The sequence below is a fragment of the Diabrotica undecimpunctata genome, chromosome 4 (genome assembly GCF_040954645.1).
Source record: "Diabrotica undecimpunctata isolate CICGRU chromosome 4, icDiaUnde3, whole genome shotgun sequence".
Lineage (NCBI taxonomy): Eukaryota > Metazoa > Arthropoda > Insecta > Coleoptera > Chrysomelidae > Diabrotica > Diabrotica undecimpunctata.
The window spans coordinates 32,266,589-32,279,938 of NC_092806.1; the positions used below are offsets into that span (position 1 = coordinate 32,266,589).

Consider the following 13,350-nt stretch of genomic DNA (forward strand, 5'->3'; position numbering starts at 1 on the left):
TTACTTATATCCTTCAAATGGAACATCATTGCAGAATGAAAAATTTTTTCATGAGGAAAATTTGGAGAAGGGACCAATTTGCATTAGAAAATTTTGTGGATGATTATGGTCCAAATTTTATAATAAGCATGTCACACAAAGTAGAAGGAAAAGAGTCACAAAGGACTTTTATTATTAGACATTGACTAAGGGTTCCATTTATTTAACATTTTAAAAATATGTCAGTTCACAAAAACATTTATTGAAATCAATATATACAATGAATGTAACTTCTTTATCTATACAATGACTTTTATAAAATGTGTTTATTATAACTTGCTACATCTTATTCAGATGTTTGTTGTTCAAATTATTACTTAAACATAATTTACATTCATACACCATTTTTACATAGGTACTATCTTATATACATTTTCCACAACCTCAGAATCAAACAAATTATCATTCAATAAATATTGAAACACACACACTGACACAACCATTCAAAAATTCATTTACAATCATCTCTGCATTCTCTTCATTTTTCTTTCCATCTTCTTTTGTTTCTTTTCATTTACTTCTGGTTCAGCGGCAGCTGGTTGGGTAATATATGGCTGTATAATGTTCTTCCAAGCTATCCAACCTCCATAAACAGGTGCTAGCAACCAAAGATACCAGAAGTAATTGGAAATCAAGGCCAGGAGCTGACAGCCTGATGTAAGAATTATGATATCTTTGATGTGTCTAAAAATAAAAATAGCCAGTAAGAGCAACAATGTAAATTTAAAAGTAATTTCATTTTATCCAAATTTATATATGTGTATGTAAAATCTCCTCAAAACTATTTTCTGAACTATAAAACTTAAATGAGTAAATTGTTGGGTAAGTGAACTAATATACCTGTTATAATTGTTGTTCAGTATGTTCCTAGATTTTTGTGTGATTCTATCACAATGTTTGAAAATGGCAGCCATTCTATGTTCAATGGATTTTAAAAAAAGTTCAAGCGCAGAAACTTAATGTAAGTGCAGGCATTGAGGGATAAAGCATTAAGATGCTTATTCCAAAGAAGATTTACCTATGATAGAGGAAGCTGATAAAAAGAAACAAATGAATTGGATTCCTCCATGAACAGTAAAATCATGTGACTTTTGGGGGTAGTAAATTACTCCAGTTCACATATTGCAGCTCAATACTCTTTGAAAACTGTTCAGTTTTTTTACCAGCCTATTTTATAACTGAAATAGTTCGTCAGGCATGTATAGATAGTGCTCAAACTAATCCACAATAACTTATTACAACCTGTCCTGCAGAAATTGAATAGTTTTTGGTAATATTGTTGTGGATGTCTTTAATATGATAACCAACAATGAGGAGCTACTGGAATCCATCAACTAGAATTTCACAAGTTGCTGATGTTATGCCTATCAATAGGTTTGAAATAATTAAGAGGTTTTCACATTTTAGTAACAATTTGGAAAATAAGAACAATTGATAAGAGTCTATCACTTATTGAACAAATAAAGAGCATTTATGCAGATACCACTAGAGGAACATTTATCTTGTGATGAGCAAGTAATATCATTTAACAATCATTTAAGTATCAAAGCATACAATCCTAAAAAGCTTCACAAGTGAGGCTACAAGATGTGGGTTCCCACAGGAATCTCCTGATTCTCATACAACTTTGAAATTTTTGCTGAAAAAGATGGTTATCAGAAGTGACAATAGAAGCAAATTAGGGTGCTGCTAGTATTGTTGTAGGACTGAGAAGAAAAATTCCAACCAATAAAAATTATAATTTCTATTAGGACAATTACTTTTTAAGTATTCCATTGGCTTCCTATTTGTCTAAAAAAGGCATAAAGTCTCTTGCAACAGTCCCCACAAATTGCTGTGAGAATTACAAAGATTAGCAAATGAAACAAATGAAGGCCTTGCAAAGGGGAACAATTGGGAAAATCTGATGATGTTATACCACTATTCAGTTTCAAAACAATTATCACAGAACAAGTTACATATATATTACAAGAAAACCAAGAATTAGTATGAAAAATACAATGTTCATTTCCAAAGCACTTGCTTTAGACTTATTCATAATTTACTATAGGTTGTTTGTCTAAGAGCATTTTATAACAATCCAAATTGTGTACAAACTGTTCCCAAATAGGCACATAGTTTTTTTGTTAAAAAAATACAGTGTTTTTTCATGAAAGATGTTTTGTCTAATTTTATAACATTTTGTGAACAATTATTAACTGAATAATAATTGTACGTTATAAGCCCAACTCAGGACATTCGAGAGAAAAATACTGAGGAAAGTATATAGCCCGGTACAAGAGGAAGATGGCACATGGAGAATCAGGAGAAACGACGAGGTTAATGAGTTAAATGAAGGTTATGACATTGTAAGATTTGTGAAAAGTCAAAGACTGTCATGGCTGGGACATGTGCAGAGACAAAGCGATGCAAAAACAACTAAGAAAATGTTACAATGGAAGCCCATAGGAAGGCGAAAAAAAAAAGGCCCAGAACGAGATGGTTGGATGACGTGGAAGACGACCTGAAAACAATGAACATAAGACAATGGAGAAGAAGGGCACAAGAGAGATCTGAATGGAAGGACATAGCCAGACAGGCAAAGACCCATCCAGGGTTATGATGCCAAAAGAAGAAGAATAATTGTATGTTGATAACATTCGTGATAAAAAATTCATGCAATAAAGGGTTAAGAATATAACAAGAACTAGATACTAATGTATGTAGAGAAGTTTATTAGATTTCATTTTAAACTTGTGAATTTATTTTGTGCAATTATTAATTGATATTCAGAATAAAGTAATATGGGTACTAAAACAATTATGAAGATATGAATGGAGAAATAATGTATAATCATAAAAATTAGGATATATGGTAAAATATGTCATAATGAGGAAAGAGTGTAAACTTTTAGACAGAACAGAGAAAGTGTTCATGCATTTGTTTCTAAAAGCATAATACTCCACTCTCTATAAATCAAGATATAGATTGGTTTTAAATAATTTGATTTTTGTCGTGAGATTTTAATTTATATAAACTATACACCAATGATAATCAAATAACGCTAACTAAAAAAAGATATCAACATACTCTGCAATCCCTCCTTCCATGTTCAGGTCTACTCCACTATCTAACAGTTGTCCTGTCTCTGAATACTTTGCTTTGGCCATATATGACATAAACTGATAGCATCCAATAAAAACAGCACAGGCAAACATATATAGTAACTAAAAAAGATTTTATTTTACATAAAATTTGTGAACAAATGGTGTAAAATCAAAATACTTACTATACTTATTGGAGAACTAAGTAAATATAATATTATTAGGGAAACTGCATTAGATATAATTGCCATATATTTGTAAAACTTTAATGTAGCTACATTTTCCTCAACAATTTGTTTAGCACCTTTGGTACCTTGTTTACCCTTTTGTGGAGGCTAAAAATAAGATACACAATTAAACTACAAACTAGCAACAGTTGGGCAACTGATAGGGTTGACTGCCCAAATAGACTTGAGAACATTAACGCTCCACTATAGGGCTATAGCAGTAGCACTATTGATGGTGATGAAGACATTATTTATATATAACATTATAATATAGATAATTAGAAAAGGATAACTTTGTGTGAAAGGCCATAAATAGCATTTGTTTCTACTCCAACAATAAATCTAAAAATTCAAATAAGTCTCAAATTAAAATCAGAACTGAAATTAATATAAAATCTGGTAGAAAATTATACCAAGAGTTATAAAAATAGTTGAAAAATGGTGTAAGTATACATACAATATCAGTGTTATAAGTAAAAAAAGGAATGGTTAATCAACTTAGATATGAGCAGTATTCAGAGAATTAGGAGGAATACTCTGATTTAATATAAAGAGGAGAAATAAAAGAAAAATATTAGACAAAAAACCAAAATTACTTTAAACACAAAAGTATAAGGAAGACATACTTATAAGTTGATACAATAATGGGGTGAATGTCATGATCTAGAATGAAACATAACATCAAAGTTATTTTCTTTAATCAAGCCAACCAACAACATTACAAACGAAATTAAAAGTAGAAGTTTTGCAAGATATGTACAATGAATTTAGAACAGCCTGGACGTTTGAAAATAGTTGGTAAAAGATCAAAAGAAGAACTGTAAATGTGAAATATATGGAAGGTTTAAGTTGACTTATTGGAAAAGGGGACAGAAAACAATGAAAATAGTAAGCATACAATAGGCTGATACCCAGATGGAGGCAGAACTCTTCAAAGGACTGTTAAGTCACAAGTAATAGTGCATTAGTAGTAATAGTATTAATTATTAATAATATATTACTCACAGCCATTCTCAATTATTTAGATTCCAACTAACTTAAAAAAATTATTGGTTTAATTCATAATATCCACAAAACCTTAATTATTCAAGTTTTGATTCCACGTTGGACTCGTTGGAGCTCATTTGGAGTTTACTCAAATTTTTGACAATTGTCTGTTCTTTTCGGATTTGATGTCAAATATTGTAATCATGTTAGAATAAATTGAGACATTGAAAGTACAATAGTTATCTTTGTCATACTTAGTACTAAAATAAACCCATTGCGTTCGTTCTGTCTGATACCATTTTCGAGAAATTATGAACTTTTAGAATACATTATTTTATATACAAAAGGTAAGTCTATGAGACAATAATGTTTTATCTTCTAGAAACTTTAACCAGGGAATAAGAAATAATTATTGTTATACAAATAATTTGCCCTGCTGTCAAAACCAATGAGTCAAAACCGTATCATCGTCACCGAACAACCGTTGTTCGGTGTCATCGTCAAAAATAAAAATAATACAACTGTCACTGTCAGTGTCATCAATGTCATCTTTTCTATGTTGATTTTTTTAGGAAAAATTTGTTAAAAACATTTATAAATGTATCGGTTTTTGTGAAGTTAAATAATTCATTCACAAATTAACTTTAACAACAATGGCTGAACCTCTAAAAATCGGTCAAAGGGTGGAAGTTTCTGCAAAAGGAGTACAGGGTACAGTTGCCTTCATCGGCAAAACAGGATTTGCCCAAGGAACATGGATTGGTTTGATACTGGATGTACCGAAAGGAAAAAATAATGGATCTGTGAAAGGACAAGAATATTTTAAGGTAACTCAAATTATATATAAAAAATCCTCAAAATAAATCGTACATTTTTCTTCCCAATGTGAATTCAAATGTAAATATTTCTTAGAAATTTAGCACCAGCTAGTTCTCGTTCTTCTTATTTATTGCCATAGCACTTTATTCCTTTTACATTTTTTTTTCACTTGATATCTGCTTTTATTGTTTACTATTTTCATCTTGACAGCTCTTTCAGGGTTATTGGTATCTTTTGGAGTATCTATTGTGTAAGTTTAATATGTGATGTAGAGTCCTATTTTTCTGTTCATATAACTTTATAGTTCATATATCTTTATCTGTGCAACCTTTACATGATCCCACTATAGCTGTGATTTTCTAACTAGATTCAATGGTACATTATGACAGATAATTATAATCAAAGGTGTTTCAGTTGCACTATACATTCTTATATAGATTTAGAAGCAATCATTCACTTACTTATCTTGATGAAAACCAAAATTTTTTGGGGAATGTTTGCAAACTAGCATATCAATTTGTCATGATATTTATTAGAAAATTCAACTCATCTAATTCAGTTTTTACCCATAGTCTTTGTAAATAGATAAAGCAAATACATGTAGGATATTGTAGTTAATTATTTTTTCTTTAATTTGACATAAGGTATGAACTACACTTATGTTCAAGTGCAGTTAAGTCCTTTACTTCTTTTGAACTTAGTTTCACTTTGACCAAGCCAATAAATACTTCCATTTTAAAATTGAGGTGTCTTATTCCTCTATGGTTTTGTAGATCAGTTTTCTAATTCTTTCTTGTTGATTGCTTGAATCAAAGTAAGTATTTATTAACAATTATACTTAATGGTTTCTTTAACTAATTCTTTGTTACTTTTAGTGTGAAGAAAATCATGGAATGTTTGTTAAAGAAAATCAGGTGGTAGCATTGGATGAACATGGAAGACCTTTGCCTACAAGAGAGCCCCCACCATCTAAAATTGCTAGAAGTAGACAAAGCATGTAAGATTTATGTTTAACTTTTAAATAATTTCAGCACTATTGAATTTGCTTCAATCACTTTCTGTTTATTCACAATTTTATAAACTAAAACTAGATAATTATTGTGTTATGTGTTTAGATATAATGGTCAATATGTAGACCAGGTAAGCCAAATATTAAAAAAGATCTGAACAATAATAAAATATCAAGAAAGGAATTGGTTTCTTCAATTATAAACTGCTTTATAAATACACATGGGAACAACAAAGTAGGCACATATGTAATTATGAGACAGTCAATACACCTACAATTACAAGATATTAAAGTACAAAGTGGATCAATGTGTAGAACTGACCACTATCTGTTACAAGCTAAAATGTGTATTCCAAGATGGACAACTACCACAAAAAATAAAAGCAATCGGTGTGAAATCATATATAGTTTCTTAAATTGCACAAAATACAACCTGGAAAGTCTTAAAGCATTAAGTACTTGTAGCAAAGATACCTAGATAAGTACTTGAACTGGTCTGCAAATATGTCATTTGAAGAAAGTTATAATGAAGCATTAGGCGTTAAAAAACAGCAAAAAAGCAATAAATTGAATAAATAAATAAGTTGAGACCTGAAAATAAACTTATTTTAAAGTAAAATTGGGGCTTATTCTCAGTAAAAATAGTAAATTGGAAAAATGTGATAAGTTATGGTGGTCAGATGAAGTTGAAGAACTAATAAACAGAAAGAAAGGATGTTATCTAAAATGGTTAAATATAAAATCAATTGAAGACAAAAAAGCATATAATAGGGCTAAATAGGAAGCACAAAATAAAATACATCATCTAAAAATCACATGTGGGATACAAAATATCAGGAAATAGAGGAAGGTACACAGAAGCATGATGATTGATAAAGAGTTAAATCAAGTCCAAAAAGAACTTGGAATAAGGGAATTTGTAAAGCAATGAGTGTGAGGTACTTAAGAGGATGGACAATTGAAGAAATGGAGATATCAGATAACATTGCCACATGTTTTAAACTGATTATAATGCATAGAGATTAATATAACAATAGATCTAACATCTAATTTATATATAACAATGGCAATGCAACAGCTTCCATTATGAAAACAGAACAAACAGTCTATTAACATGATATTAGACCATTAAGTTTTGGTTTTTTGTACACACAAACAATATATGGAGACCTTCTGATGGACCTGTGCAGCATAAACAAAATACATATTAATGATATATTTTTCAAATCTTGGATGTAAGAGCACTAACATCAGTAGAAATAGGAAGCTATCATAAATTTGTATTGTGCAAAATCTGAATAAAAACACATATATGTGATAATAAAACACCAGAATACACCACAAAGATAAAAGTCGAAAGCTTGACAGGATGACTCCACAAGATACCTATTTCAAAAAAGAATAACTGAAAAGAGCAGAAACATGTATATCACAGAAAGTAATGGAGTCGAAGAAAGCTGGGCAAAAATTAAGTCTAATATCTTAGCCTGGTCCAAGGAAGTTCTTGGTGAAAGTAATATAAATAAAAATAAATCGTTCCCAAGGCGAAGAACTCCATGGTTTTGTACAGAAAAGAAGGAAAAATGTAAAGAAAAGAATAAAGCTTACCTGAAATACATGTCAACCAAAACACAAGAAGCATACCATAATTACAAGACAATTAGAAATGAAACACATGCACTTGTAAGAAAAATTAAAAATGATCACTGGGAACGCTTTTCGAAAGAAATGGAACATGATTTTTATGGTCTGCAAAAGGAAATATGGCACTTCATAAGAGGTCAAAGAATGGGGGTAAAGGAACTAATAGAACCAAAACACATAGAAAAGGATACATAGATTGACTACCTAAAAAAGCTCTATGCAGAGGAAGAACAAATGACGCTAGAACCAGAAACACCAGAAATTACCACAAATGAAGAACTTAATATAAATGTATGGGAAGTTCGGAAAGTACTTGAAAACCTGAAGAACAGAAAAGCAGCAGGTAAAGGCGGGATATCAAACGAATTACTGAAATATTGTGGAGCAGCAATGACAGAACAATTAACAACATTAATTAATAAAATTATAAAACCCAATAAAATACCGGAAGAATGGAGAACTAGCGAACTAATTCTACTCTTCAAAAAGGAGATAAAAAATAGCCAGAAAACTACAGACGTATAAACTTGTTAAATACTGCGCTAAAACTTACAACTAAAATTTTACATGTGCTAATGAATCAGAGGATAAGTTTAGCCAATGAACAACAGAGTTTTCGTAGTGGAATATCGTGTACATAAGCAATATTCGTTATAAAGCAGATTACTGAGAAATCACTAGAGTAAAATAGACTAGCTGTTCTGTCTTTGATTGACGTAAAGAAAGTGTTTGACAGAGTAAGACTCAAGGATGTAATCCATCTTCTGTATAATAGAGAAGTTCTTCTAAATATTATAAAAACTATCGAAAACATCTACCAAAATAACAAAATGGAAGTCAGAATAGATGGACAACTTACAGAACCTATAGAAACAGGCAGCGGAATAAGACAAGGGGTTTCATTGAGCCCCATGCTCTTCAATTTGATCAAGGATGAAATCATCAAAAGCGTTAACAGAAGGATACAGAATGGGAAACAACGAAATAAGAATACTCTGTTATGCAGATGACGCAATATTGATAGCCCAAGATGAAGATAGTCTGCCAAGACTGGTCCACAGATTTAACATAAGAGCAAAAGAATTTTATATGACAATCTAATCTCAGAAAACTAAAACAATAGTAGTCAGTAAAGAACCAACCAGATGTAAAATAGAAGTTGATGGCATCAGTATTGAACAAGTAATGGAAATAAAATATCTGGGAATAATACTGTCCAGCTATGGAGACCTGGACAAAGAAGTGAGAGATCATGGCGAAACAGATACATTAACACTTGAGATGAAGTCAAGAATTTATAAAGTCAGTGTAAGACCAATAATGGCATATGCCTCAAAAACACGACCCGACACAGCCACAACACAAAGGCTACTGGTAACGACAGAGATGAGAGTACTGAGAAGAATTACAGGAAATATGCTGAGAGATCGAAAGAGAAGTGAAGACATTAGAAAAAAATTTAACGTACAGTGTATAAATGAATGGACACAAAATAGAAAAAAAGAATGGAATATCTACATAAGCAGAATGGAGGAGATCTGTGTAGTCAAAATAGCAAGAGATAAGTCACCAATCGGCATAAGAAGGATTGGACGGCCGTGCAAAAGATGGACTGACAACCTTCCATAGAGGTATTAATCCACCAATGAACAAGCAGAATTGCATATAAAGAGGAAAAAGAAGAAGACAAACAATATAGCACACATATACTACCTAGGTAGGCAGCTTCTTTATTATTAAAGTTATTTTTCAATTAAGTGTTAGAAACAGTGAATCTGCAAATATAGGGCTGAAGCTTAATTGTAATAAAATCAAAGGACTGACAACTCAAACAACAGATTTTACATTTATAGTAGTTCAAATAAACTTAAATCAAGTAGAGGAACATGTAAATATTGGAGTTTTTGCTATTTTCATTTTGACAGAAGCATTTTATTTAGAATCATAAAATATCAGTGTTAATAATTTTAGTTTGGCAATTACCTTTTTTATTACCGAACAAGATATTTTAAATAGTAGGATTCCTATCAGTATAGATGAACTGACATGAAAACAAAAAAGTTTGTGAGCAACAACAATAATGTCAAGACACAAAGTATCACAATGTTTGAACTATGTTACAAAGTTTAGATAACGAGATATCGAAAGAATTTTACTTTATCAAAAAACTGCGACCACACAAAAACCAAAGGACTATATGGGGAGTCATTTTCAAAATTAAGATATTCTCATAAAATGTCTTACTGTATGGTAATGGTATATAATATTTATGTTACATATTTTCAGTTTTTCCATGCATGATTTACATTTTTTTTTTGTTTACATAAACTTTTTTTTTATTCCATTCACCCTGTTTATATCTTTTTCATGCATCTCAACGCTAACACACAGGCCAAACATGAAACCAAAAATTACTACGTAAGTACCATTTAAAGGGATAACAAAAGGTCACTAACATTGTCCAAGTTCATGTACAAACTGTTTAGCACTTATTTATAGTAACATTAGTATTGACTTTGTGTTTACATTAAATTGTTCTAAGAAGTTAACACATCATTTAGTGCTTTCAATAATTATATTTCATTTATTTTCAATTGCTATTTACTATCTATATAGAATTTTTTTACTTCCTAAGTTTTTCTTTAGATGCTTTAAGAATAGAAATGAGACTTGTTGTAATTGCTTATTGCTTATTGAATTTACATGTAAATGGTTTTACTAGAAATAGGTTATGACGATTGGACAATATATTGTTAATGATAGACACTTATAATATGTTCCTGAGTAATACTATAATATTTACACTAATATTAAAACAATTCTCCAACTTGTTAAGGATAATTTATAGGCCTGTGTTTCATCATAACAATCATTGTTTATTGTAGAACCTTATAGATCTTGTTAAAATGTTACAAAAACTATTCTAATAATTGGCTAGAGACCAATTGAAAACTATTACTAATTATTTCCTCATATATATAAAACTAGGTTTATAAAGATATTATTCTGGATATTTATCTACTTTTACAACTATCTTAAACTTTTCATTATACAATGCATTAAATGTCAGCTCTTATGATATGTCATAAATATTATAATTTCCTTTTTTTTTTCGCTGTGCAAAAAGAATTTGTTTCCTAAACTGTACTTGGGGTATAAAGGGTGACTATTAATAACGAGAAGAAAATCTCTCTGCTTTTTAGTATCTTTAGTATCTTTTGAGTAACTCCTCAGTGAGGGGCACAGACGAGAACCATTTGTTGACTGTGATGTTACGGATATTCCCCACAATCGGAGCTGTGTTGAACCATCACTTTCTTTGCCCATGTAAATATAGGCATTTAGCAAGTATTGAGTTTTTGCATCATTTATTGCCATTAACTTGACACCCTATTTGCAAGGCTTCTGTGGAATATACATCCAAAAGAAACATCGTCCTATGAAACCCATAAGCATTTCGTCAATACAGGCATATTGTCCGATAGAAGAACATGTTTGGCAGTTTTTTTCAAATTCATTACCCATGAGATATCTGCCGTAGGGTCACTTTTTTGCGTTCATCTCTGTCAGTAGAATGGTCAAAACGGAGACATAGACAGCGAAATATTTCTCAGCCAGTTCCATCTCAAGCAAAAATTGACTTCAAATATTCATTGTTCGATTTAAAAATAGCTGTATACATAAACATGTCAATAAATGCTTTTAGCTCTTGGATGTAAATATCATCGTAATCGATACGAGATGGATTTTGAAAGTTTTCTCTTACTTGCGCAAACTTCTCATTGGTTCGATTGCCAATTTTTAGAAGAATTTCATCTGTAAATAAAACTTCCCACGATGACAATTAATCGCAATAAGTACCCCGATTTGCTGTCCCCTTAACACCAGAAATGCGTAAAATAATACTATGCTGTCTTGTGCGAACATTTTGTTTAGGTTCCAGTGTGCTCCACTTGTATTTATTCTCCCACGAAAAACCTATGTCACTCGTGTTTTCTTCCTAGGCAAGGATTCACCCTCTGACTCCATATCAGCCTAATCATAATCACTAAGTGTAGAAATATCCAGTTGTTAGTGTTGTGTGGAATATCATTTTCATTTTCTAATTCCAAAGCACAATCACTGTCAGAAACACCAAAAAACTCCGAGCCAGAGTCATGATCGCTCAATATATCACTTTGATTACTAAAGTCACTTTCAACGGTATCTAATAAATTTGCGCACCATTCTTCAAATCTCGGGTCAGTAACTCTTTCTAATCTAACATCTTTGTAATATTTGAACGAGAGCTCGATGAAATTTTCCTTTAATTTTAAAATTGAACAGTCAACAGTATTGAACACAATAAATCATTTATATAGCGAGGTGGGGTGTGACAGCACCCACTTCTCAAAGGTCATGGCCTCTTAGTTTTAACTGCTTAGTTTGCCAAAAAACAACAATTTAAATATTTGCTGCGGATTCATATTCCCCACCTTTCTACTTACGGGTTAAATTACTATCCTATCTAGACCAAGAAACTATATTTTTTGTATTTTGCTGGAAATGAAGACAAAAAGTTTGTAAATAAAAAATAAGAAGAAAATTTAGAATCTTAATCAAATCGCTTCCTTATATTTTCACAATAGTAAACACATCGTTCGTGGTCCATCTGTATTTTTAACACTCTTCGAGGTTGATTCATTCTAACCAACATCGTAAATCGCAATACCGTGTTCAAAACGATTTTATTTATTTATTTTTATTTTATTTTATTTTCGTTTTATGTTCTCTGTTCTTTGTTCTTTAATATTTAAAAGGTTTAAATGATTGCGTAGCTTGTGCTGTATCTAGCACCTTATAGATGGATTTACTTCGTCGCACTTTGTAATTTCTTAAAACAGTCTTTCTTGTGATGGCTGCTTTGATGGTAAGTTTTAGAGGTTTCATTCTCTTCGGAAAAAAATGTACATACTGTTCCTTGGCTAAATTTAATCTTTATAGAAACTTTCTAATTTTTAGATTTCAAATGGGTCATTGGTCTCGTAGACTATTCCACACTGAGATCTTATAGAAACCTTGTGATATAGACATTCTTTAAGGTAACAGTTTTTGTTTAAATATATTTTGAGATCAATAAATGAGGTCTGCTTGTAGGTATCCAGATTGGTTTTTGATTATGTCGTTCATTGTAGAACTTTTTAGTACATTTTATGACTTACTTCCTTCTCATTTCTTTCATTTTGTTGCTGCTAATTCCATAAAAGAAGAGTATTGACTAGCAGTATGTTACACTTATTTAATATATGAGTCAGGATATCAGATTCTTCTGAAAAGAGGTGTCAAAATACTATTGATGGAGGTATTAATGGAACAGCAATTTACTCACTGTAGAATTCGTATTTTTTTATGTTGACATACAAATTTTTACATTGTTTTTTGTATTGTATGTAATTGTTGCTTTTTTTTCAATATTTACACTTTTTATATATTTTCTATTGGTGTGTTAATTAGCAGAACTTAATTATTTCTTTCAAAGCTTTACCAATATGTAGGTCTATTT

General features: G+C 30.9%; 2 protein-coding genes across 4 annotated transcripts in view; one reads left to right on the forward strand and one right to left on the reverse strand.

Moving 5' to 3' along the window:
• Nucleotides 1-221: 221 nt before the first annotated feature.
• Nucleotides 222-4,514, reverse strand: LOC140439410 (transmembrane protein 208). The gene is made up of 4 exons (XM_072529295.1): nt 4,355-4,514; nt 3,308-3,457; nt 3,109-3,245; nt 222-723 (listed from the first exon to the last, which is right to left on the reverse strand). The coding sequence occupies exons 1-4, from the start codon at nt 4,358-4,360 to the stop codon at nt 501-503; spliced, it is 516 nt and encodes a 171-aa protein (XP_072385396.1). The 5' UTR covers nt 4,361-4,514; the 3' UTR covers nt 222-500.
• A 350-nt stretch (nt 4,515-4,864) lies between these two features.
• DCTN1-p150 (dynactin subunit 1) overlaps nt 4,865-13,350 on the forward strand; it is a 53,476-nt gene continuing 44,990 nt past the window's right edge. For 2 of the 3 annotated variants that reach the window (XM_072529296.1, XM_072529297.1), the window contains exons 1-3: nt 4,865-5,163; nt 6,031-6,152; nt 10,200-10,226. In XM_072529296.1, coding sequence (XP_072385397.1) covers nt 4,990-5,163; nt 6,031-6,152; nt 10,200-10,226 — 323 coding nt within the window. In that variant the 5' untranslated portion in view covers nt 4,865-4,989. The remainder of the gene's footprint in view (nt 5,164-6,030; nt 6,153-10,199; nt 10,227-13,350) is intronic. The other variant, XM_072529298.1, reaches the window with a different exon arrangement.

Bases quoted from the DNA above. Each gene is read 5' to 3' on its own strand.
- LOC140439410 (XM_072529295.1), bottom strand. The intron at 3,246-3,307 runs GTAAGTATTTTG...AATCTTTTTTAG, and splicing joins TTAGTTCTCCAATAAGTATA to TTACTATATATGTTTGCCTG. The intron at 724-3,108 runs GTATGTTGATAT...TTTTATTTTTAG, and splicing joins ATGGAAGGAGGGATTGCAGA to ACACATCAAAGATATCATAA.